General features: G+C 38.0%; 1 protein-coding gene across 2 annotated transcripts; it reads right to left on the reverse strand.

Moving 5' to 3' along the window:
- On the reverse strand, positions 1-27,084 carry TLCD4 (TLC domain containing 4). 2 transcript variants are annotated; one of them, XM_034437279.3, is made up of 7 exons: positions 26,694-27,084; positions 15,261-15,426; positions 13,193-13,282; positions 12,096-12,154; positions 11,114-11,208; positions 7,527-7,600; positions 1-4,820 (listed from the first exon to the last, which is right to left on the reverse strand). In XM_034437279.3, the coding sequence occupies exons 2-7, from the start codon at positions 15,413-15,415 to the stop codon at positions 4,487-4,489; spliced, it is 807 nt and encodes a 268-aa protein (XP_034293170.1). In that variant the 5' UTR covers positions 15,416-15,426; positions 26,694-27,084; the 3' UTR covers positions 1-4,486. The 2 variants fall into 2 exon arrangements, with proteins under 2 accessions (XP_034293170.1, XP_034293171.1); XM_034437280.3 differs by lacking the exon at positions 26,694-27,084 and adding an exon at positions 26,444-26,598 and having other exon boundaries at positions 2,860-4,820.

The following is a 27,084-nucleotide window of genomic DNA, read 5'->3' on the forward strand; positions in this document are numbered from 1 at the left end:
TTATTTTTGCATGTTTATTTGCTAACATATTCTCTTTATATTGCACAGAAATATTGGAGAATGGCATCAGAATGAATACATGAATTTTATGCAGTTTTGATCACAGTAACCCTAACATAATTTAAGGAAACCCGTGAAAAGAAAATATCCTGTTTCTTTCTTTTCCTAGAAATCCATTTTATTCTCTGTAGAGTTTCAGAGATTGCTTTTGAATCTAACAAAGAAACTTTCCTTCGCTTACCTTCCTTAAATTGACGTCTGAGAACCAAATATAATTTCGGACAAATCCTCCCATCCAATCCCACATTGTTCAGGGTAGCCTTACGTTTTTCCAAAGCAGCCTTTTAGAGTACAGGAATGATTTCAGAGGAAAAAAGGTATTCTAAATCTTCCCTTTCATAAATTTCCTTAAATTATGCTAAGATTCAGATGAGCGTCTTCCTTAAAATAGTCTATGAACTCCATGACAGTTTACAAGGAAGAAACTAACCAAGATAAACTACTTAATCATGTTGCCTTTTTTGGTTTTCCATAACAAAATTATCCTTGCTAAAATAATAAAACAAATTAGTATATTCATGTTTAATCTTTACTTAAAAATAAAATACAGGATTGAGACATTGATTTATAAAACCTGTGTTACTATACTGTACTTAATCATAGTTAATTTTGTGAAATAGTAGATTAGTTCTGATATTAATCCTACCGGTAACATTGTGATATTATCAGTGTTTCCAGTGTGTCTTCTGAAATGAGTGGGAGTTGTTGAAAAGGCTGCACTATACATGCTACAACTTGTAATATGCATGCTAAGCAGTAAATTATATTGGGCTCTGTGAGATTTATTTTACAGTAAAGATAATTATATTGCCTATCTCATTCAGCAGTCCAATGGAGCACAAATTTTTAATACTGCCTTCTACTGCATTCTTAGCAGATTAAAAATGTTTGTTAACAATAAGATTTTCTATATAATCAAACAGTATTATCCTGAATCTTTACATAAGCCAATTGATTTCCCATAGTAATTAGTTTCTCAAAATAACTGAGGGATTATGCTCTTGCTAATGTGAGTCCCTTTTCATATTTCACCACAAATAAACACATTTGTTTTTCCTCCCTAAAAAAAGTACAAATCACCATATCAATTTGTAAGATAATGATGGCACTTTACAAACAAATTATTTCAAAAAGCCAAGCACCTCAGCTTTTAATGCCTTTTTAGGACAGATACATTTTCTCTAGGTAAGAGCTCCAATGTAGTTTAGAGGGGGACACAGGATCAGTCATTAAAACTTTAATTCAATTCAAACTTTAAATAAATTGCTTGATAATTTTTTAACATTTGATTTATAGTTACTAGCATGCATTATAGAGAGGCCATTGGGTACTAATATATTATTTTGTGCATTCTCTCGTTCAAGACAGAAAAGCTCATTTTTCAAAGCTTAAGAAACCAAATTCTCATCAAGCTACTTGGAGGTTTGGCTGTGTTTTTTCTTGAAGTATATCGAACACCTACTTACTCTCAGGTTACATAGGGAAATAATAAGTTGTTAGCGATACTCTTTTTCCCAATTTAATCATGCTCCATCTTATCCTCTGTATTGAAGTCAGAAAGTACAATTAGGACAAACAGCTGTCTCCCATAGGTCAGAGACTAGAAAAAATTATGTCAATGGTTAAATGTACTACTGAGTAATTGGCTCTTGTCCATCTGAATCTCTAATATTGTTACTTCTTGACACTGCAAAAGTGCACTAAACTGTATTGTGAAACTCTCTTAAGATCCAACTACTGTATATATTTTAAAATTAGGGCAAGAAGGTGGTCTTATGCAGCACATTGTGTACAAATACAGATAATGCTACAAAATGCTCCATACTTGATAGCACCAATTGTTTCAGGGTATATCAGGGGTGTCAAATTGAAGTCGTCACGGTAGCGTCACGTGATGTATCAGGACTTTTTCCCCCTTCGCTAAACCGGGCATGGGCGTGGCCAGCACATGACACATCCGGCCTGTGGGCTGGGAGTTTGACAGCCCTGGGGCATACTGATCAGTAATTTAAACTGATGTTTTTAAAAAATAATTAATTAATTAAAGGTGGCTCTGTTTAAATAAGTTGAACTCTGTTAAATGGACAGTTTACTGTTTGCTATAATGTTTGAAAATGAATTTTAAATTTCAAAACATCTCAAACAATTGCAGAATATATTAAGATAGTGTGATACCATTTGCTTAAATATTAAAGTTCATTAAATTTAATGGGATTAAATGAATTACTCTATTTATAACTGTGAATTGGGAATAAATAAACCTTTTTGTTTCTAAAGCTTTCCCATTTTGAGATAAAAAGTTGATACTAATATTTTATGTTTAAAATCTCACAGTTGAATACTGCCCCCATTCATACATTACACATGGAATTTCAACTGGGTCCTGCTGAAAGTTAAGTATTGTAATTCTTGCTGATGAAATATGGAGAGATTTCCCTTCTCACTAGCTACCTAGTCAACAACAAAATATGGTTCCTGAGTGTAAATCTGATATGTCAGATTTCATTTACTGTGTTTGACATGTTTTGAAATATCTGAGTAGTTTAAAATGGGATGTGCAAATCAACAATTGCTATTACAGTCATCAGCGCTTTTGCTGAACAGTACCTCTGTGCTTATATAATATTCTAGAATATCAAGAACATAATTAAATTGCATTGATGGGGAGAATAAGTTCTCTGCAATCTTCCAATATGCAAACAAACAAGTCAGCAGTAAATTAAGATATATGCTATTCAAAACAAAATACGTGTTAGATGAGTAAGTGGTAAATATCATTAAAAATATGTTAGATGACAATTTGGTAAATTCAATTTAATATATTACAATGTAAAATAAACTTGAGTCCATAATAAGCGACAGCATATGTGAAGTTAATGTAAACAATAGATTTCCAATTATTTTGTTTCTCTTACAAATTTTCCCTTCTCACTTTGTATTTGCAACTATGATTCATGCCTTTGTTACTTCACAGTTAGACTACTGCAATGTATTTTATGTGGGAATGAACTTGAAAATGACTTGGAAACTGCAACTGAGCCAAACTGCATCAACCTAGGTATTAAAAAAGGATATAATGTATTACACAATTCAGCCCCTGTACACCTCTCTTGAATAGAATCAGTCATCCTGTAATACCGTTCCTAAAAAGGTGGCAAAGAGTCCCCCATCTGCACGAAGTGAAAAGAGTAGGTACCAGAAATGTGATTTCTCCAACTCTGTGGAATATCTTGATCCCTGAGATGCAGAGCCTACTACTTGTTTTTTTCTTTGCAAAAAAATTAACCAACCTGGTCCAAACACTTTTCAGCGAAGATAGTGAAACTGGACTATTACTGTAATGTCCTTTTTAATTAGTGATTGTCTAACTTTTAGTTTGACCATACTGAGGTTACTATAGACCATCTTGGGTTGCTAGAACTAAAACAGTACAGATATGACTAAATAAATAAATACATAAATAAATAAATAAATATTAGTGATGTTTCTGCAAGGAGCCATTGTCAAGAGCTGAAGGATGATTTTTCTTGTTGGAGAAGCACATTTTTCTAAATTGTATTAAAGAAAAATTGAGAAAAGTTAAAACGAACTGATTTAGTAACTTTTCTGACTTATAGAGGCTCTTGTGACAATCCACATGTCCAAAATTCATTAATGCTTTATCCCTTAGAAGTTTTTATAGCATAAAATTTGTCTGTTACAGGATAAAATGTTGAAAACAGATCAAAGTCCCAATACTTGAGTCAGGGAAAGAAGAATACTGGCGCGTTTTTAAAAATCTCCCTACTGTTTGCCATGCAAAGATGCTAAAATTTGGATATTTAAAAAGTTCAAAACATCTAGACTATTTTTATATACAGTAAGAAGCAATAAAAATAACTCATTTAAGAAAAAAGATCTTCAAGCTCAAATTCGTATTTGTATGTAAAACTAGTCAATGAATCTCAAAGATCCTGTTCATGCATGTAAGGCAATAGAAAAAGCAGTAAAATGTATAGATCTGAAATGAGTAATTTGCAAAGCAGATAAGATATGAACACCAAATATTAGGAAAGCCGAGAAACATGCCAGAAATGTTGCCATATTAGCGAACGTAAACAACCTGACATTCACAAGCATTAAAAACGTATCGTTTTAAGAAACCTGAGTGAAAATTCACAGGAATATAGTGCTAAAAGAAGTTGATCCTTCAGCAATTTAGCTGACTGCTCAATGCTTGGGTCACCCTGCTAAATTCAACATATGCAGCATGTTGTTGCTGTCTCTGACTCCACACAATCCAAGTTTTCAGATGAAAAAGTTTTGGAGATCCAGGCAGTGTGTTATTGGAAATGCTAAATTTAAGAAAGGTAACTTTATATTTCTTTAAGAGGAATTTTTTATGGCAAAAGTGTGCATTGTTCTTTTAATGTACCCCAAACTGCTATTAAATGTTCTTCTTCATGTTGTCAGATTTGCCATTTTTATGAGCTTTGGCTTCTTCTTGTCCAATGAGACAAATAACCTTGTAACATCCTCGTGTAATTTTGACCATCCACATTAAGTTTATAATATCCAATGCGATACTGGAGACAAACCAAGCGCTTTGAGCTACAAATCCTAATCTGTAGTAGGCTTCTGTTCCAAACTCGGAAACTACACTGTTGTAATAAATTGGAATGACTATGATCCTCCCTAGGAAGAACATGATGGTCATTAGCAGTCCATTGATGATGTTGGCTTTTGAAGCTTTAGAATACCCCAATGCTTCAAAGAACCACCTATAAGAGAAAAAGGATTAACAGAAATCAAAACCAGAAAGATACGATAGTATTAAATTTATCTCGGCAAACTCTGAGACCATATCTGCATATCTGCTTTGCCTAGAACGGGCAAGCAATTTTGCTGCCCTAAAATCTGGCTGCCGCCACAATGCCATCCTTACCACATATTTGGAAGAGTCTCATACGGCATAGCTCTCTCCACAGATTTAACATGCAACTTGCTAAGGGGCATGACAGGCAGTTCTTTGGCTGAAATTCCAGTCCCATTCAACGACCTGTGAAAAGCCCCCTCCAAGTTGTATACATAATGTTTTGGTTACTCCAGAATTGCAATCATTTTGTTTCTTCTCTCATGTCATATCACCAACCAATTGAATTGTTTGTTGTTTTGTTTTATTTTAAATCCTTGAAACTATGAGTTGTACTGATTATAGTGAAAGGTTTTGTATCTCTTTGCTGCCATCTAATGATCTTTGTAGTGTACTGATCATCTGGATTTGGACAGCAATTGGATAGGTGGTGATGAAAACATGAAGTTTGAGAAATGGGTTTAGCTGTGGGGAACTGTAAACTGTCTAAGAATATTACTTGAAGAGAGGTAGTAAGGAACAAAGTTCTTGCAAACTGTAGTAATTGAGAAGAAAATTTCCTGTCAGGTGAGCTACAGAAATTTAAAAGATAAGTTCTTTCCATTACACTTCCAATTACCTGTGAGAATCCGAGAACAAGTTAGTCAATTTCAGGATTTGAAATTCCATCAACCAATTGGCTAATCCAATGGGGGAAGGGTGTGTGCAGAGTGACTGTACAAGCCAGGGTTCCAGTTTACCTAACAGCCCAAAGAGAACAGAGGGGTAGGAGACAGATCCAAGACTGGACAGAAGAGGCTGATCCAACAGACAACTAGCAGCAGCAAATGGAACCGCAAGATTGTCAGTGCAGGGACATGTTCCCCCACATGCATCAATACACTTGGCACTGCCCACATATGTCTCAAGGATAAGAGAGAAAATAGTAGAATCTAGTAGAATAAAGATTCTAAATCTGCATTAGGGCTGCTTCAGCTGCAGAGGAGTTATGACCTAAAAATATATTTTTTTAGTTGATAATATATTCTACTCTTGTTCTTTGTGGTAAATAAGAATAAACAAAAGCACAGAAATGAGCCATTAATTCTAATCAATAGATATGTATAAATCAACAACAGGATAAAAATATTCTATTTTAGCATAGATGCTAAAGAATGCATAGATGCAGGAAAAGTGAGGTCCTGAATCATTTCTCTCAGCTTCCTTTGTGTAAACAGACAAAAGCCAAACTCACAGAATATATTCTTAAATTTTAGAAATGTGCACAGTAGCTGTTCTCCTCAAATTAAAGGAAATTTTGAAGAGACATGAGGCAAAATTCAGTATTCTGTTAGATCTTATTATGTTTAGTTCTCCTCAAACTCATCTATTCTAATAAAGTGGGAAATATTCCTTTCCCTGTGTGATTTTGTTCACATTGTCCCTACTCCAGTATAGTTTCTGCATTATACAGTTGAATGGATAGAAGTAAAGAAAGGGCTAATATAGTTCCTTCTCTGCCTATTGATATAGACATAGGAAGTCAAATAAACTTAAAGCAAGATCTAACAAAACATTGAATTTTGTCTCATGTCTCCTCAAAACTTCCTATACACATTATTAAGGATTAGGCCTCTGACAAATTTTAGGGGTTAATTTGTATATGCAGCATATCATCTATTTTATTTTTTTCAAAACAAACAGTGAGGCTCCTCTGATCTTCTAGATGATTCATAAGGAAGGAAGGAAGGAAGGAAGGAAGGAAGGAAGGAAGGAAGGAAGGAAGGAAGGAAGGAAGGAAGGAAGGAGGCTGACACGTTAAGTTATATAAAATACCATTTATAAATATAGTCATGCAGGGTGGTCTAATATATGCTCTTATTTTGTGGGACATATAGAAATTAAATAAACAGTATGGCAATAATGTGACTGTTTAGAAAATTTCAAAAATTAATTTCTAGATCTTACTATTAGGCATCCTTGGTACCCAGATGGATCATCCTTTTGACTTAGATTTTAACAAGTCTTTGACATATCTCAGAAGTGATTATATAATACAGTAGCAAATATGAACAAACAAATAAAAAACACAAGAATGAAATAAACTCGCAAGACACAGTACCATACAATTTTTTAGAATACATGCAACTTAAAAGTTGATCCTTTTACTAAGTAAGGTACCTATTCCATGAATTATTGCACAAAGAAAAAAAGAATCTTAACATTTTTATTTAGATAAAAAGTCTCTTTCTGCTTTAAAGAACCTTGAATGGATATTAAGATAAATAACAATATGGTTATTGGTTTTAGTTTGAATAGTTATCTTTTTAGAAACTATGAATGTCGTCTGCTAATAGAAATTAAATTATTTTATAATTAAAATAATTAATAATTAAATTCATTAAGTCCCCTAGCCTTCATACATTTTGAAAAAAAAACCCTCAATTAATATAATTAGGTCATTTTCATTAACCCTTTGCTAAAACACCAGTGACCACAAGGTTTTAACTTTAGAAAACAGTGATACTGTATCGTAGTATATAAACAGTGCACATTTGTTAGGTCAGTAGTGACTGAATTACAAATAGCAAGCTAACTGATAATGTAAGAATAATTTATAGAAAATATGACCTACCGCTGATTCACAAAAGGGGTAGACAATTCTGCAAGCAGACGAAAATTTGCAAAATATGCCAATATTCCTCTATCCTAGGAAAAGTAGAAAAACAAACCAGAGATCACAGTTCTAAGTCTTATAAAAATAACACATAATATAAAACTTCTAAATATCAACATTATTCTCTTAACATAAAATAATAGTAGATTGGATAATTAACCACATAGAATACTATTTAGGAAAATATACCAAGTTCTTAAATCCTTTCTCTAATGAATCGAGTATACCACTTAACGCATCTTCTAGAAACTATTGTAAAGATCCATCTACTATATTATTAAAAACTAATAAGAAAAATCATTTCACAAGGAAAACTTCAGCAGTTCAAATTTATGTAAGTTTTATCCACATAGAATATAAATGATCCTACTTCAGAGGATAATTAAAACTGCAGAAAAAACAATTACTACCAACCTGCTTTCTATTGAGGACCTGTATACTGCACAAGTCAAAAAAGGGCTGTGAAAATATTTACAGACCCCTCGCATTCTGGACATAAACTATTTCAACTCCTACCCTCAAAATGACGCTAAAGATCACTGCACACCAGAATAACTAGACACAAGAACAGTTTTTTCCCAAACGCTATCACTCTGCTAAACAAATAATTCCCTCAACACTGTCAAACTATTTACTAAGTCTGCACTACTATTAATCTTCTCATCTGACTGTATGACTGTTGCTGGTATCCTTACAATTTCTATGGACTATTTCCTAATATGATTTGATTGCTTATTTGTCCCCTATGACTATCATTAAGTGTTGTACCTTATGATTCTTGACGAATGTATGTTTTCTTTTATTTATTTTATTTTATTTTATTTATTTTATTATTTTATTTTATTATTTTATTTTATTTTATTATTTATTTTATTATTTTATTTTATTTTATTTATTTTATTTATTTTATTATTTTATTTTATTTTATTTTATTTTTTTATTTTTTTATTATTTTATTTTATTATTTTATTTTATTATTTATTTTATTTTATTTTATTTTATTTTATTTTATTTTATTTTATTTTATTTTATTTTATTATTTTATTTTATTTTATTTTATTTTATTTTATTTTATTTTATTTTATTATTTTATTATTTCTATACCGCCCTTCTCCCGAAGGACTCAGGGCGGTGTACAGCCTAATTAAAAACACAAAGACAGACAGAGTTTAAAAATAATTAAAATAATTAAATAAAAGGCCCAATTTATAAAACCCCAAATTTAAAATCCCATTTAAAACCAATTAAAATTTTTATATTGATAGCCCAGCCTGGCGGAACAACATGGTTTTGAGGGCACAGTGAAACACACGGAGATCAGAGATTTTACGAATTTCTGGGGGCAGATCATTCCAAAGGGCAGGGGCTCCCACAGAGAAGGCCCTCCCCCTGGGTGTCGCCAGCCGACATAATTTGGCCGATGGCACCCTGAGGAGACCCTCTCTGTGGGAGCGAACTGGCCGGTGGGAGGCTACTGGTGGCAGAAGACGGTCTCGAAGGTATCCAGGTCCAATGCCATGGAGCGCTTTAAAGGTGGTAACCAACACCTTGAATCGCACCCGGAAGACCACTGGGAGCCAGTGCAGCTCGCGCAGGAGGGGTGTCACGTGGGCACAACGAGTTGCGCCCATAACCACCCGCACGGCCGCATTCTGGACCAGTTGGAGCCTCCGGGTGCTTTTCAAGGGGAGCCCCATGTAGAGAGCATTGCAGTAGTCCAGTCGGGAGATGACAAGGGCGTGAGTGACTGTGCACAAGGCGTCGCAGTCCAGAAAGGGCCGCAACTGGCAGATCAGGCGAACCTGATAAAAAGCCCCCCTGGCCACGGCCGTCATATGTTCTTCTAAAGACAGCCGTGCGTCCAGGAGGACGCCCAGATTGTGGGCCCTCTCTGGGGGGGGTAAAGACTCACCCCCAATAGTCAGCGATGGCACCAGCTGACTATATCGCGACGCCGGGAACCATAGCCACTCGGTCTTGGAGGGGTTGAGTCTGAGCCTATTTCTCCCCATCCAGACCCGCACGGCCTCCAGGCAGCGAGACATCACATCAAGGGCATCGTTGGGGTGGTCTGGGGTGGAGATGTACAGCTGAGTATCATCAGCGTACAGATGGACTCTCACCCCAAAACCACGGATAATCTCACCCAGTGGCTTCACATAAATGTTGAACAGAAGGGGCGAGAGGACCAACCCCTGCGGCACTCCCCATGCAAGGCGCCTCAAAGTCAACCCCCTTTATGTACACTGAGAGAATATGCACCAAGACCAATTCCTTGTGTGTCCAATCACATTTGGCCAATAAAGAATTCTATTCTATTCTATTCTATTCTATCATGATCCTACTACTGTTGAATAAAGGCTACTGTGGTCAATGCCCTGATCTCCGAATTTTCATATTGCTGTGCATTCTATAGTTTTCAACTTATGACCAGAATTGAGCCAAAAATTTCAACTGCTAAGTGAGATAGTTGTTAAGTGTGTTTTGCCCCATTTTATAACCCATCTTGCCACAGTTGTTAAGTGAATCCCTGCAATTGTTAAGTTAGTAACAAGGTTGTTACATGAATCTGACTTCCCCATTGACTCTGCTTTTCAGAAGGTCTCAAAACAGGATCACATGACCCTGGAACACTGCAACCGTCATAAATGAGTCAGTCGCCAAGCATCTGAATTTGATCACATGACCATGGAGATGCTGCAATAGTTGTAGGTGTGAAAAAAGTTCATAAGTCACTTTTTTCAATGCCATTGTCACTTCAAACAGTCATTAATGGTTGTAGGTCAAGTATTACCTGTATATATAACTGAAATCTGCGATGGTTAAGTATGCTATCAACAATACTGATTTATGCTGTTAGTCAGATTTGTGTATGGTCTACTGTCAAATTTGAATCTAGTTTAAATTCTGGATACTGCTGTTTAACTTTAAAGCTTCATTCTCTTAATCCCAAATATACTTGAAGGAGGACAAGTATAAAAGGCAAAGTTTATCAATTGAAGGGTTATTGATGGACACAGGATGTATTGATTATGAGACACCGTAACTGTAACTTCCTTAAGTGATTCACTAGGATAGGATAGGATAGGATAGGATAGGATAGGATAGGATAGGATAGGATAGGATAGGATAGGATAGAATAGAATAGAATAGAATAGAATAGAATAGAATAGAATAGAATAGAATAGAAATTCTTTATTGACCGAATGTGACTGGACACACAATGAATTTGTCTCTGGTGCATAAGCTCTCAGTGTACATACAAACAACAAAGTGATGGGTCACTTTTTTGTCACTTCCCATAAGCAAAATAACATAAAACAGCTACATATTTGATAAATTAGTTCAGTCCTGAAATGACAGATATTGGTCACCTTTTTAGATATCAAGTTTTATTCCTTTCCTGTGTTAGCTACTGTATTTCATAAGTCTCGTAGAACAATTACTGTCTTCTTGAGATGAGCCGTTAATCTTAATGGTAAGTCTATTAAAATCCATTTTTGCTAAAACATGTATACATGTTATAAAATTAACATGGAACTTACCAGTACAAAGTAATATGCATATAGAGCTAGTAAATGGTGAATTACAAAAAATACGTCCCCAATTGCCTTCCAGTGCAAAATAATAAGCAACAAATCTAAAAAGGAATGAAGAACAGGTGAGCAAAATTCTACAATTATTATATTTTATTTTAAAACTTCTAATGCTGCAAGGCAGAGAGACAAAATTACTTCTCTTTTTCTGTTATCAGGATATAAATTTCCAAGTGGCCCTTGCCAGAACATCATCAAAAATAGAATCCCAAGGTTTGGCTTATGATCTCTTACCATGTAACACTGATTGTTCCTAGTGATGTAAGTATCAGATTTGCCTCACCATAGAAAGTTATTTTCAAATCTAGTCCTGAAATTGCCTAATGTTTCAAGCAATCACCTCCCACCTTATGTTTAGAAATATTTGACTTTTTATTTAAGACATGCAGGAGGAGATGCATTCTGTATTCATGTATGTCCTGAAGTAGCCTTTTAAAACTGAGGACCAGTGGTGAAGAAGTTGAACTTTCAAAACAAAACAATATGGTTTCCCACTGATTAATCAATATCCATCTCAAGGAGAACTCAGAGGAAGACATGTAATTAGGAAACTAAGTTTACCTCCTTGAACAGCCCTCATTTATTTTCCCTTAGTTATTTTTCTATGGTTATTAAATTATTGATACCAAATTAGAGCTAGTACCATGGAAGCAGGAAGAAAAATTGGGAAAAAAGTAATTCTTGTTACTCAGGCTTGAGAATGAGAAATTGACAGAATGAAATATTTTGATACTTAACACAATACTGTCATGTTATGAAATAAAATAATCACATTTTTACAGCACAATTTTTGGTGTGAGGGAAAATATGGTCTGCTTCCTACAGACAGACTTTCCTAAAGAGGGCCATGTTTTGGTAAACCTTCTGTTAAAAGGTTCTTTCAAAACAGATGACTTATAACAAATTATACACGTAATACTTTACACATTACCTGAAATGAGGTAGCCTATGGTGACGGCAAGATTTAGTTGCACTGTAGAAGGATCGCCCCTATAAACAAAGACATCCAAGAAATGACATTATGCTAAATGTAACACAACGTATACATTTTGCGTTTTGCTTATTTTTATTTTCTCCCCACATATGATGATTCACTTTTTTTGATGTTGGAAGAGAGACACCACATCTTGTAAGATGATTCTACAACTCTGGTAAATGGCAAACAGGCAAGAGAAAAGCTTCTGGACAGACATATTTAAGAAGATTAATGTATAATATTCTGAAGACAAAAAATTGAGAGGATTAGCCATTATTCAGCCAATTAGGTTGCTAACTTCCTCCACTTTTGCTCTATCTCAGTTTCAATGAAGGAGGAAAAGTATCTCCATTCCAGCATAGGAAGTGATACAAAGCAAGTGAGTAAAGGTAATCCTTTATGACTGGTCATCTAGAGAGACCATTCAAAGTTACGACGGATCCCCCCCAAAAGGTACTATTGACGTGGTTCCAAAATTCCGACAACCGCTCCCTCCGTGGTCATATGACCATATTTTGGGTGCTCAGCAATTGGTCCACATTTAAGGTTATCTGAATCAGCCCATAGTCACTTGACCATTGATTGACCAGGGTTTTACTGAAAACCATTGGTTCTGGTTTTCATCAAGAATGGCCAATAGAAAACAATCAGTTTGCTTAACAGCTGTGAATTCACATAATGATCCGTGGTGATTCACTTACTAACTGCCACAAAAAAAGTGGTAAAATCAGATTGGTCATGTGATAACCTCTTTTTGATCATCATGACCTACTATTATAATGCGCAGGCTTGAATACGGGCGTAAGTCGGAATTACCTGCATATAGTAATATTTGGGGTCAGGCTGCCTCAGTTTTTTTATTTTAATGAAGCAAAGGCCCCCAGTGTCTTCCATATTATAGTTAAATATAACTGTAATTTTAGAAAGCTTCGGGTAGCAAATAGATATATATCTCTTAGGTTTTTTAAAATTAAATTTAGTGATAATTTGACAAGCAAAAGAAATAACAAAGGAGAGAGAAAATGAGATTTACAAACCAAGGTATTTCTTACCAAACACGGTCAGCATTAACAGCTTCATCATACAATAAAATATACACACAAAATATTCCAACCACCAAGGCATGGAACGTAGATACTGTCCTAAAAAAACAAAAGCAATCCCATTAAGTATATGCTACCTTTAATTTGGTGGCATAATAATGAAAAAAATAAAAAAATTCCTATGATCCTAAAATGAGAGTTGTACAATTTGAATGCTTCTTATGTACTGAATAGGTCATAAAAATAATGTGGGTTGATTACAATTATACTACTGTTGTAACTCTATAATTGAAACTTTGCTCCATATATTTTCAAGAGGCAACTGGACTTTCTGTTTTTTCTTTGAAGACGTTTTGCTTTCAAAGAAAAACCAGAAAGTCCAGTTGCCTCTTGAAAAAGCACTTTTGGGACAACCATGACCTGGATGATTGAGAATCTCCATAGACATTTGTTCCATGTAGTTTTTGCCTTGCCAAATTTGTTGTTGCATTTTACGATATACCAACTGTTATTATGATTCTGGATCAACTGCTTTAAGATGCATATGTTTTTCTTGGTTATATCTGGAATCTACAAAGATCAAAATTATGATGATGATGTCCGTTCAGTCAAGGCCAACTCTTGGCGATTCTATGGGCCAAGACTCTCACATCTTCCGACCTTGCACCATTTCTTTGAGTTTTTCTATGTTCTGGCTGGTGTCAGCTTCGATAGTGTCCAACCACCATGTTCTGTGACAGCCTGGTTTCCTTTTACCATTAACTCTTCCAAACATGAGTTGTTTTCTCCAATGAATTCCCCCACATGACAAGGCCAAAGTAAGACACAGTTTTGTGATTTTGCCTTCTGGTGATATGTCTGGTATTATCTATTCCAGTACTTGCTTCTTAATCACCTTTGCTGTCCAAAGACTATGCAGGAGCCTTCTTCAGCACCACAGCTCAAACAAGTCGATTTTCTTCCTGATTTGCTTTTGAAAGGTCCAACTTTCACAACCATAGGTAAGCTACAGGGAGCACAATAGAATGAACTAATCTATATTTGGTTGCCAGGCTGATTTCCTTGCTTTTCCAAAAGATCAAGAATATTGAACTTTCTGGACATGTCGGTTGTCTGAAATAAGGAGGAGAATTCTACACTATGGATTAGATTTTAATATGGAGCCCTTATTTGCTTACGGGGAATTACAACTTTTCTATTTTCTACTATTTCAAGAAATCATGTTTACCTTAGTGTATTACTTTGCTGTTAGCTTTCTGGCTTTAATATAGACACACACATTGTAAAATGTAACATAGTGTAAAAACTTTATATTTTGCTATGCGGTCTGTCTGAATAAAATAAAAAATGTCTGAGGAAAAACAAGTCTCCCGGTATCCATTCATTTGACTTTAACTCCAAGTCAGAGAGAAAAATGTAGTGCATTCCTATATTCTCTCAGATACACAGGCTATTATTTTTTGGAATAAATTTCGCAAGCAAATTTAATTGTTCTCCAATAAAATATATACAGTGTCCAGTGTACAACATATACATCAATCAATCAAACAAACAAACATTTGTTAGATACCATGTAATCAGCAGTACATGCAGAGCATAGAATACATGTGTTTTCATGAATTTATAGAACAGGTGGTACATTAATCATGCTAAAAAATAATTAGTATATTGCGACCAGTTCACAAAGTTAAACAGGAAAATATTTTATGAATATCCTAGATAGAATGTACTTTGAACTTAGATTAAGGCATAATTTATATTAAGATTGCAATTTTTGACAATACAATATACTCTGAATATTATACATTATCACTTAATCATTTTTTTAAAAAAATCTGAAAAAATAACAAAAGATTAATATTCCTTCAATTTAACTTTATTTTAATAAAGTGATAACTTTTAAATAAATTACCCAAGGACAATTTTGTATTAAAGATTATTTAACTACATTTTTATAAAGGAAATCCCCTAAACAATCCAGATATAGTTTGAACAAGTACACTACAGCTAACAGCCTAAACATTTCAAACTTTAAAATATTTATATATAATTGTATAATGTTGTTTAAAAACTGTACCTTGTGTTCCATTCAATTTTCTTCTTTTGGTCAAGATTATTAAAACCAGATGTTAGGCGTGAAGATAGCCAAGAACTCAGTACATGAAAGCTAAGTTGAAATATAGCAAAACTGCTCACAGCGATGCCCAGATTGAGTTTATTAAAGATAGTCATCTTTCTTCTGCCTGTTAAAAACACAATTCCAAACACAGTTCCTCAATTCAGGCATGTATTTTACACTACTTATAAAATCAACAATAATTTACGTTAAGACTACAATTCTTGACAATGGGTACAGGGTACATTTGCTGCTGACGTGATCCGCCTAGATAATAAATTGTGATAGGCTTATCTCTGGCTGCACTCATTATTTCTTCCACGTATTCTATAGAGTACAAAAGTAATACTTTACATATTCCAACCCATCTATAAAAATTAATCTAAATTTACAATATCAGAAGAAAATTAACGAAAGTCCGCTAAATCTAAGCTAGGATAGACTTGATACAATATGACAATGATTCCACTTTACCTATATGTAACTCTATATGAAGTGACGGTGTAAGAAAAGCAAATCAATCATCATAAATACATGCCGGTTGCCAAACACCCAAATTTTGGACACATGACCACGGGGATGCTATGACGGTCATGAATGTGAGGACCAGCCAGCCATAAGTCACTTTTTTCAGTACCATTGTAACTTTTGAATGGTCACTAAACAAATGGTTAGAAATCAAGGACTACCTGTATATTCTTTGTTAAGTGTTCTGACCTAGGCTTCACAAAAACACGAAGCAGCTCCTTGTCCCGACAAAACCCCTTTTTATTGGTTCGATTTATTTATTGGTTCGATTTATATGCCGCTCTTTTCTGGAGACTCAGGGCGGCTTACAATGTGTTAAGCAATAGCCTTCATACTTTTGTATATACCTGCTTAGTAGGGCTTTCGCCCCCCCTCCCAGCGGTGTTCTTTTTTATACAAAGTCAGCTTATTGCCCCCACAAACCGGGTCCTCATTTTACCTACCTTCGAAAGGATGGAAGGCTGAGTCAACCTTGAGCCTGGTGAGATTTGAACTTGCAATAATTGCAGGCAGCTCGTGTTATCTTAACAGTGCTTTAGTCTGCTGTGCCACCAAAGCTCTTAATCAATTTTATTAAGCTAATGTGAATTCCTCTCATTCACATCCATCAAAGTCCCGGTGAATTTACAATCACAGACCTTATCAGGCTTGGAGAGCTGCCAGGCCAATATCTTCCAAATGCAAAGCTGTACAAGAAAATACTTGGCAAGGAATCTCTGAGAGTCACGAACAGATCTTCACACTAATGAAATGAACTAATTGTCTCCTGCAAACTCCACTCCCCTTTCGCTCCTATTTATTCCCTATGGGAGGGGCCATTCACCTTCCACCTGTGCCTTTACTCCCGAGTTGGCCCAGCTGTTCTTCAGCCCCACTTATCTCCGACTCTGAAGGTAGCTGATAACTGTCAGACAGCCCTGGCCCCATCTCTGCCTCCAACGCAGAGCACTCATCAGAGCCTTCCCCAGACTCGAGGACTGGCTCATGTTCCTCCCCAACCTCCTCACTGTCCAAGTCTGTAGCCAACTCATCATTTTGATCAGGCATGAAACACTGTGAAATTTAAGTATGTCAAGTCTCTGAAATCGGCCTGCCAGTTGGCAAAATATTTAACTGCTTGTATGGCTCAACACAGACAGGCAAGAACCAGAATATAAACTGACAGCAAACAGCACTCCTTACTAGCACTGATGATGTTACCAAAATGGTGGGCCACAACAGTAAGGACTAGAGCAGTGATGGCTAACCTTTTTGCCAACGCGTGCCAGGAGAGGGGTGGGGTGGGGGAGGGTCACGCGCGCACATGCCCACGCGCATGTGTGCGCAACCCTCCCCCCCACTCCTGGCACATGATGGCCTGGTAGGCCCATTTTTCTTTCTTACCTGGTTCCAGATCCTCTCTGTGTATCTGGGAACGGCGAAAACAGCCTTTCCCACTCCCTTGGAGGCCCTACGGAGGCTGAAAAGGCCCATTTCCCAACTCCCAGTGGGACAGGACGTGACATTTTTTGCTGTCCCCAGCCTCCAGAACCTCTCTAGGAGTCTGTAGGAGCCTCTCTAGGAGTCTCTGGAGGATGGGGACAGGAAAAAACATCACTTCCTGTCCCACCGGGAGTGGGGAAATGGGCCCTTTGAGCCTCCGTAGGGCCTCCAAGGGAGTGGGAAAGGCTGTTTTCACTGTTCCCAGATACACAGAGAGGATCTGGAGCCAGGTAAGAAAGAAAAACGGGTCTTCCCCACCCACCCCCCAGGCCCTCCAGAGGCAGGAAACAGCCTGTTTCCCTACTTCTGGTGGGCCCAGAAGGCCCGAAAATCAGCTGGCCGGCGTGCGCATATGCCCAGAGCTGACCTGGCGTGCCCACTAATATGGCTCCGCGTGCCACCTGTGGCACGCGGGCCATAGGTTCGCCATCACAGGACTAGAGCCTCACTTATCATTGCAAGATGTAATGCAAATAATTAACAGAAATGAGATACTACAATTTTCTATTCTGGATGATGAGCTAATGTAGCTGTCATAGAACTATGAATAGACATTAGGGGAGATAAATGAGTTAATAAAAAAAGACTGAATGTATACTAGTTGACACGTGCTATCTGTCACATTAACCAATAACAATCATCTAGTCCACCTAGTTGGTTATGCTTTAATCACTACCTTATATATCTCCTACAGCCTAGAAAAGTGACTGATATTAAATAAAAGCTGTGATTCTTAAAATGGATACAACTGAAATATTTAAAATTACCCCTTGCAGACTTTTTACTCAACGTCTTTATGCCAAGGTTTAATGGATCCATTAACCACGTAGCTTTATTTGCAATATTAGCAAGATATCTGTAAATGAGAATTTGTTCTAACAGTTCATAATTTCCCCACCGCCCAGATTTCACTGGTTTGTGAATTCAACATCAGTGGTATCATACAGTAAACAAGAAAGAAAATAACATTTTATAACTTTTCTAGTAACAAAATACTAGCAGACATATACAGTAGAGCCTCTGGTCACGAACGCTTCTGACCATGACCAAATCGGGTTCCAACCAAAAAATTCACAAAATTTTTGAATCTGGTCACAAACACATACTCGGGTGGTGATCAAACACGTCTGTGGCTAATTTCCCCTTCCGCGCCATTTTTTTTGTAAGCGCCAAATTTCCTGTTGTTTGTTTAATGTTTGGGTTACGACCAAATCGGATTGCAACCAAAGTTATGGAACAAATTATGGAACGTGACCAGAGGTTCTACTGTATAGAAGAAATAGGAATTGGATTTTACAATATGTACTGTATCACCTACTTTATGATTAATAATTTTTAAATATTGCTTTTTAACACACATATACTTCACACCCAAAAAAGGAAATCAATATTGTGTATAATCTCTATCGCCCATGTGAATTAAAATATTTTGTACATCCCAGTTCTCAGCTTCCAGGTATGAATGAAGTAGCACCAAAAAAGTTAAGACTCTCCCAACTGCATGAAGGTCTTTCCGCTGATAGTACTCTCAACACTGAATGTTACAAACCAGACACAAAATATATACAGTACAGACCAATCCTGAGAAATTTAATTCTCTTGCATCCCTAATATATGAATAATATATATTACTGTATCCTTAATATATTATAGTATAGTTAGTATATATCCTTAACATACTATCTCATCCAAATGGGATTAACCCGCCTCACTTTTACTGGCACGCTGGGCCTGCTGTATACTCTGTCAGGAATTCCAGCTAGCCAGATCCAGGAGAAGAGCCTTTTCTGCTGCAGCTCCCATCCTCTAGACCATTATATCCCTTGAAGTGAAGTTCGTCCAACCCTTTTGACCTTCCATAAGAGCCTCAAGACTTAGCTCCAGTTGGCCTGGAGCCCAGATGGTGGTGTGTCCTGGAGGTGGTTACTGGATTAAATACAATTTACTATCCCCACTTCATTGTATGCCCTCCCCATTTTAGCTACTTTCCGTTAATTTTAATGTTATATTTATTGTTCTACTATTTTTAATCTTTTATATTTTTATCAGCTTGTAAGCTGCCCAAAGTTGTATGACTACATATGCATTTAATAAATAAATAGATATTTGTGAACAATCCAATCATGGGTAAAGAGATCATGACTAAAGATGGTATGGGAGAGACTATTATTGCTATATTTTTCCTATAAGAAGGCATGAGAAAAGTAATTGGAATGTCTGATGCCTATATCACATTTACTCAGATTTACAATTATGGTTAATTCAATACTTATTTAATTATTTCTATTGCACAGTGTCAAACTTGATCGCGTCACGTGATATATCGTGACGTTTTTTGCCCTTGCGGAACAGGGCAGGCAAAGCCTGCACATGACGCATCTGGCCCATGGGCTGCTAGTTTGACAGGCCTGGACTCTATTGGATATTTATGAATATATTAAGAAGAAATTAGTGGGTTCACTAGTGTTAAAGACCTTTATTTAAAATGTAATATTGGTTTTCTGTTGATCCTATGCTACCACAATTCCCTTTGGGGCATGACTAAATTTATTTATCATTTTGAAAAGTTCATTAATTGAAATACTTATCTGGAAACTAATAGATCAATTCATGTTTTAATTGTTACTGTACACACACCATTGTCCGTCAATTGTAAAATCTTCTGAAGAAGTATTTTTTCTCTGAATAAGTTTTTTATTTAAAAATATTTAAAAGAGAACAACTAGAGAAGACACCCGAAACAATATCATCACCATAGGAATAAAATTCCTCTGTGAATAAAATTCACGAGGAAAGAAGAAAACAACACAATACACTTCCTGGATATCCTCGTCAGCAGAGGAAATGATAGCAAATTAGAAACACAAGTCTATCAAAAAATCACTCACTGTAACCAAGTTATTATTATTGGAATAGAAATCAAAAAGTCTGACCAAATTTAGAATTCTTCACCTGCTACCTAATGCCTATTCACCATGCTCTTCTTTCTTTCTATAGTGCTTACTTCTTTAGTTAGGATAAATTATATAAAAGAACTTTCTTAGTGACTTCATGTCTCAATTCTGGCACAAAGTGAAAAGCAATTTAGAAACAGCCCACCTTTAAAAAATTACTCCAATAGAATTAATAAAAGTACCAATGTTGGCCTCGTTTCCAGTTGAGCAGGATCTGAATGGAATGTTCCTAAATAAAAGTGTTCCTAAATTACTAATGTTCCTAAATTCATCTCGATGGAGCTGTTTGAAAAAGTAATCAATATTTTCTTGTACTCTTATGGAAATTTTAAAATATTATTTCATAGGAAACATATATAACAGTATCAAAACATATATAACTGTATCAAAACACTTCCAAGCCAACCTCCCTTTGTTGAAACAAAAGCCGAAGCTGATTAACTCTATTAATTAGCTAAATGTAGTAACAGACTTATCAAAATTGCAGTATATGCTAACTCTGCACGAGCATTTAATCTCATATGGCTTGGATCAGCAGGATCTGTGAGCCCAGAAGACTGTGTTCAAAGTTGTATTGATCTGAGTAAAGTGCTACTGGTTAGATTCCTTAGGCCTACTTTCCTCCAAGAACAAAAAGTACATTCTAGGAGGATACCATGTAGGACTTTATCAGTCATCACCAGCCTCTTGAATCAAAAACTCTTAGCCAATGCAGCTCACGAAACAAACTGCCTGCGCCACAGCATTTTGCACCTAAATGAAAACTTTTGGAAGTTTTCATTTTGAAATTTGAAACTTCCAGATGCTTTCTGAAACTTCCAGATGCTCTTCAAGGGCAGCCCCATACAGAGCGCATTATGGTAATCCATACCGAAGATGACTACCCTGTTTCCCCAAAAATAAGACCCAACCAGAAAATAAGTCCTAGCATGATTTTTCAGGATGCTCTTAATATAAGCCCTACCCCCAAAATAAGACCCAGTTAAGATTGTCAGCCAGATGGAGGCATTTAGTACCATATTTCCCTCAAAATAAGATCTAATCAGAAAACAAGCCCTAATGTGTCTTTTGGAGCAAAAATTAATATAAGACCAGGTCTTATTTTTGGGGAAACATGATATGTGTGAGTGACTGAGCATGAGCCTACCGATCCACGAATGGGAGTAACTAGTATACAACTTGGAATTGTGCAAAGGCTCTTTTAGTCACAACAGCCACTTATTTAGTTAATTTATTAATCAAATATGTATTTTCTCATGAAAAGCAACTGTGGGCAGTGTACAAGAAATATAAACAACAAATATATATATGAAAAAGATATAAAAATCCAAATATAAAAATAAATAATCAAACCCTAGGCAAAGGGAGGATAAGAATGGTCACCTCAGCAATGGAGTCACTGAAGCACGTCTCTGGCTCCCTGGCAGCTCCAGGCCTAGTAACATAACCAGGTATGAAAGACTTCCAAAATGTTAAAAGGGTTGTAACTGATCTAATCTCAGAAAGAGAATGTTCAATAAGGCAGAGCAACAGCAAAGAAGGCACATCTCCTGAGACTCACCAAATATAGGTCCCTAGCTGATGGTACCTGCAGGATGCCTTCTCTACCAGATCTAACAGAGCAGGCCGACATAGCCAGTGACGGGAGATCTCTCAGATAACCCGGTCCCATATTATGAAGGCTTTTAAAGGTTAAAACCAACACCTTAAATTGAACCCAGAAGCAAACTTGCAACCAATGCAGCTTGTAGAACATGCACTGTTCTACGAACACACATAACTGCCCATTCTGTACCAGTTGAAGTTTCTGGATACTCTTCAAGGGTAGTTCCTTGTAGAGCACATTTCAGCAGTCAAAACTAGAGATGACTAGGCAAAAGTGACTGTAAGAAGGGCCTACCAATCCAGGAAAGGACACAACTGGCACACAAGATGAAGATGTACAAAGGACATCCTAGCCACAATTGTCACCTCCTCATCGAACAGGAGTCAAAACTCTAGGACCATCAGATAACACAATGGATCTGTCTGGTAAACCTATTCAGTACCAAAAATGGCAGTTCTGGAACAGTGAGCCCCCATCCAGAGCCACTCACTCTCACCAGGATTCAGCTGAAGTCTGTTGTTCCCTAACCAGACTCTCAGTCTCCAAACATCCATTCACATTTCACAATATTGCTTAATTCACCAGGGATAGAAATATGTAATTGAACAACAGCATACCGATTATTCCCCACTCTACTGCAATGAATGAGCTCAGCCAATGGCCTCATGTAGCTGTTAAAGAGGAGTGGAAGCACTATGGTACCTCAAATAGGAGTGGCTGAAATAGGACCTCTCCTCTCCAATCATTACTGGAATCAACCCTGAAGGAAGGAGGCAAACCAGAACACTGTGCCATCAACCCCTATTCCTCTGTGCTGATCCAGAAGGATACCATGATCGATGGTATTGAAAGCTGCCAAGACTTCAAGCAGGGCACAGATGGATCTCCATTCCACTCCCACCAGAAATTAACTAAAAGCCTGACCAATTCTGTTTCAGTCCCATGCTCATGCCTGAAGCCCAACTGAAAGTGGTCCAGATCCTCTCTGCATGACCACTTTCTCAATCTTTCCTAAAAAGGGAAGATTGACCAATAGATAAAAATTGTCCCACACAGCTGGATTTAGCAATGGTTTCTTGAGGAGGGAGCTAACCAAAACCTCTTTAAGGATGGAGGAATCACTATCACTCCCTCAAAAAATTTATGACACCCAAACCACAAACATAGGTTGCTTCCCAGGAAGACTTCACCAGTCAGAAGGGGAATAGCTCTAATAAGCAGATGGTTGAACTTACAGCCATGATAACCCTGTCTACTTTCTCAGGTCCAAAGGTTCATTCATTTCAGATACATAGTTAGACTACATCCCAAGCACCTTCATCGGACTTATGCCGATACCAATGTCTTACTGAGAAAGAATCTGAGCACAGCCCCTCCTATGTGACAGATACTCTGCAAAATCTTCTGTGAGGTCCTATAAGTACACCCCTCAGTCCACTCTACCCAAAAGGACTCTGGTCATCTTAAACAGGACTGCTGGGCAGCTATCCATGAATGCAGTAAGGGCAGAGAAGTACTGATGCTTCACTGTCCTTACCATCACAAGGTAAAACTTAATAGCAGCTCTAACCTATGTTTCATTGAGTTCATTCTTCACTGACCTCCAGCATTGCTCCAGGCGTCTCTTAACCCAGTTCATCTCCCTCAATTCTTCCATAAACAATGGAAAATAATAGGATCTGCAAGAAAAGAGAGCTGCGTGGATGCAATCCTATCCAAGGCCTCTGCCACCTCTTATTCGGGTGGTGATCAAGACTTTGCTCAGACTGTGCAACAAGCCAACAGGAACAACCCCCAGTTTTCTTTGAAACCTATCTAGCTCCATACCGCGGTGAACCAATCAAATAGGTCCTGCCTCCCAATGGGGGGATAGTATCAAAAAAAAATCTCCTGGTTTTCAAGTATGATATGACCATAACAGAAGGGCCACAGGCAGCTTTGCCAATTCCAGATCACATTGCTATTAAAACCAGATAAAATGTGCAATCACTGCTTTAGATGACCTAAGATAAACCCATGGCTCTCATGAACTCCAGAGCAGTCTTAGACCCTATTCCCAGAGAAGACAGACTGAAGTCTCCCAGGTCCATAAGACTAAAAAATTCCACTGCCATCTCCACTTGACACACATTTCTGTGTCAAGAAGCTCAAGTAGGAAGGTAACTTTGCTGGAGGAAGGCCAGTATAGTAGCAACAACCTCAACTGATTCCTAGAACGCAACTTAATGAATGTGGTCTCACATACAGCAACTCGTGGAGCAGCAGGACCCAAAGCTCTTAGGAACTCCCAAATGACAGTCACCATTCCCCCATCCCTGTCCAAAGTTCTCAGCTGATGCCATGCCTGAAACTTACCTGGGTACATTTCCAAAAGGGGCAACCCAGCAGTGAAATCCTACCAGTTCGCACTGGTTCGCGCAAACCAGTAGTGATAAAAACTACCGGTTCAGGCGAACAGGTAGTAAAAAATACCTACCGGTTCCTCTGAACAGGTATTTGCGACGATCAGTTGTGCCACGCAATTTAAAATTGCTAGAAAGCAGGAAATCCTGCTTTCTAGGAATCTAAATAATGTGGCATAGCTGTTCCCCCCCTCACTGTTATACTTACCCAAGCCTTTTTCCATGCATTTTGCGCATACTGCGCATGCTCATGTGCGCAGCGTGCATTTTGTGTGGACTGTGCATGCACACACAGCACATATTTAGCGCACACTGCGCAAGCACAGCCAGCAAACCAGTGGCAAACCGGTTCAGATTTCACCACTGGGGCAACCCCTCTTTTTATGGATCCAGCCAGGTCTTGCCAATACATGCCCTTTTTTCTGTGATCAAGTCACAGATGACGGTAATGTTATTACAGACTGGTCTGGTATTAAGCACCAGCAATTGAAAGCCTGGGCTTCTGAAGGTCTTATGACTGGGGCATGAGAGAGCACCCAGTGGTCTGGAACATGGCATCAGATTAAGCATGTTGCCTTTTCCTCACTTCATATACATACCAACTGAACCATGAACTGAATCAAGTTAATAGTAGAGATAAGATAACATCTCCCAGTGAACTCAAGACAGCATTTAGCTAATAGGCCTCAGGGAAAGTCCAAGTGACGTTCACCAGCTCTGCCACCCAGTGAGGAAAGAAACTTACATCCTGGTGTGGTTGCCTCACCTGTATTACTTCACTCTGCCAGTACTGGCTCTAACTTTGCTGATATTGATTGAATACAATTACCTCAGGTCCCCAAAGATATTCGAGAAAGAGTAAATATAAGCTGCTGTTAAAGAAATTGTGTTCATAATTTCTCAATGATTTCACATTTATTTTATATTCTTTAAGACACAAAATACATAGGTTCCAATCTTATGCAGGCCTCAGAGCTCTTTGCACTTTGCAAGGCTTAATCCCCAGTAAACACAAATGGGATTGTACTAACAAAGATATAAATTGCTTGTACTGCAGCTCTCTCATGTCTGCGATATGTTTCAATAATACAGCCTCAGAAATAGATGTTTTGGTCCTTTGACTCAAACAAAATGTAAAGCTGGGAAAACGTAGCTTCAAAGACACATATTGAAACGGAATGCAAACCAACGAGAAAGGCTCATTTACATCAATAATCAAGTATTTCCCAACTCTGAACATGAAAGTAACCCAACCCCATCATTCAGGAAGATAATTAGATTAACAAAGGTAAAGCCATGGTGGTGTGGTAATTAGAAATTATTCCATTGATTGTTCTTGAGTAACAACATCTAGAAAACATTTTCCATATTGTATACAACTATGTCGGCAGTTATTTCCTTTACATCTACCTAGATAATGAACATAAGAATTATCAACACATGTATTATCAACATATGAATGATAAAATTTTCAAATATTAAACGAATGGAGAACTTTCCTGACATGATAGGAACTGCAGCAAAGCAGGGATACTATTCAAAGTAGCTCCTCTAGACATAATATTAATATTAATATTATTCTCCTTCAACTGAGAATCCATCTTGCCCATTTTTTTTTTAAATTAAACCCAGCAGCATTCCTATTTCTCCTGCTCATTCATTTCATCAGCTCTTTGGAAGATGCAGCATTTCTGAGCCCCATCCACCATCACAATAAGTACCCTCCTCCCTGTCTTCAATTCCATTTTTTTTCAATGACTAAAAGAAGGCACGTCATTCCTGATAGGATAATCGGGGGAATGAAAAGCACAAACCCTTTGGAATTAAGGTAGGTGGGAAAAGATCAAAGGCCAGGAACTGGAATGCAATCCCAGCACTGGAACTCAAGTCCCATTCTCGGAGCCTAACTCCTTTTCCCACTTGCAACACATTCGTCCAAGTTAACCATTAAGCCATCAGCAATGGGACGTTATTCCTTTTGCTGTGTCCCTCCCCCACCCAAGGTGGATGGCTTGGAAGGGTCAGGGTGGGGGGGAGAAATAGGCTGGACAGCCGGCAAGTTTTGAGTTTTCAAGCCTTCCACCCACTCCCGTTCAGAGACTCCCCACTTCCCGGCTTGAAAATCGAGGCGCCTTCCTTCCTTTAGGATTATTTCAGCTTCAGATCTCTCACCTCCACGGGAACTCCGTCCAGCTCCTGACCCTATTTCAACCCCCCCCCCCCCGCCTTCCCCGCCTTGGGTCTGCCCCGTGGCCTCTTGCTCAACGTGGCTGAGCTCAGCCGAGCCCCTGGAGGGAGCGGGGCATCCCTTGAGCCGCCGCCAACGGGCCTACGAGCCCTCCCTTCCCCGCTCACACCTTCCCCCACCCCAACCCGGTTCCCCCACCCCCACCTCCCCCGTCGCCGCCACCTTCTCGCTCACCTGCGGGCTCAGCGCGATCGCCCGGCTTCCCCGCCCATCGTTGCCGGCGAGCTCCTGCAGCCGGGAGAATCCCGACGCCAGCCCGGCCGCCCACGCGTGGGCTTCGCTTCTATGGCGAGGCGGCTGTTAACGGCGGCTCCTGCAGCGGCAGCAGAAGCCCGCGCTCACTGCGGGATCGCGTTTCGCCTGCCCAGCCTTAAAGGAGCCGAAGCGCTGCTGGTCGCCGCTTGGTTTCCCGGAGGCGGCGGGCAGGCCGATCACTGCGATGACCCCCTCCGGCTGTCGGGCCATATCTTTGCCCAAAGGCTTGGTCGGCCCCCGAATAGGGGGGGAGGCACCGCGGTGGAGGAAGAAAACGGCAGCCGCTCTCCTAGTAAAGGCGTGGAAGGTT

This window comes from Pantherophis guttatus, chromosome 3 (assembly GCF_059756535.1).
Source record: "Pantherophis guttatus breed Tessera chromosome 3, ASM5975653v1, whole genome shotgun sequence".
NCBI lineage: Eukaryota > Metazoa > Chordata > Lepidosauria > Squamata > Colubridae > Pantherophis > Pantherophis guttatus.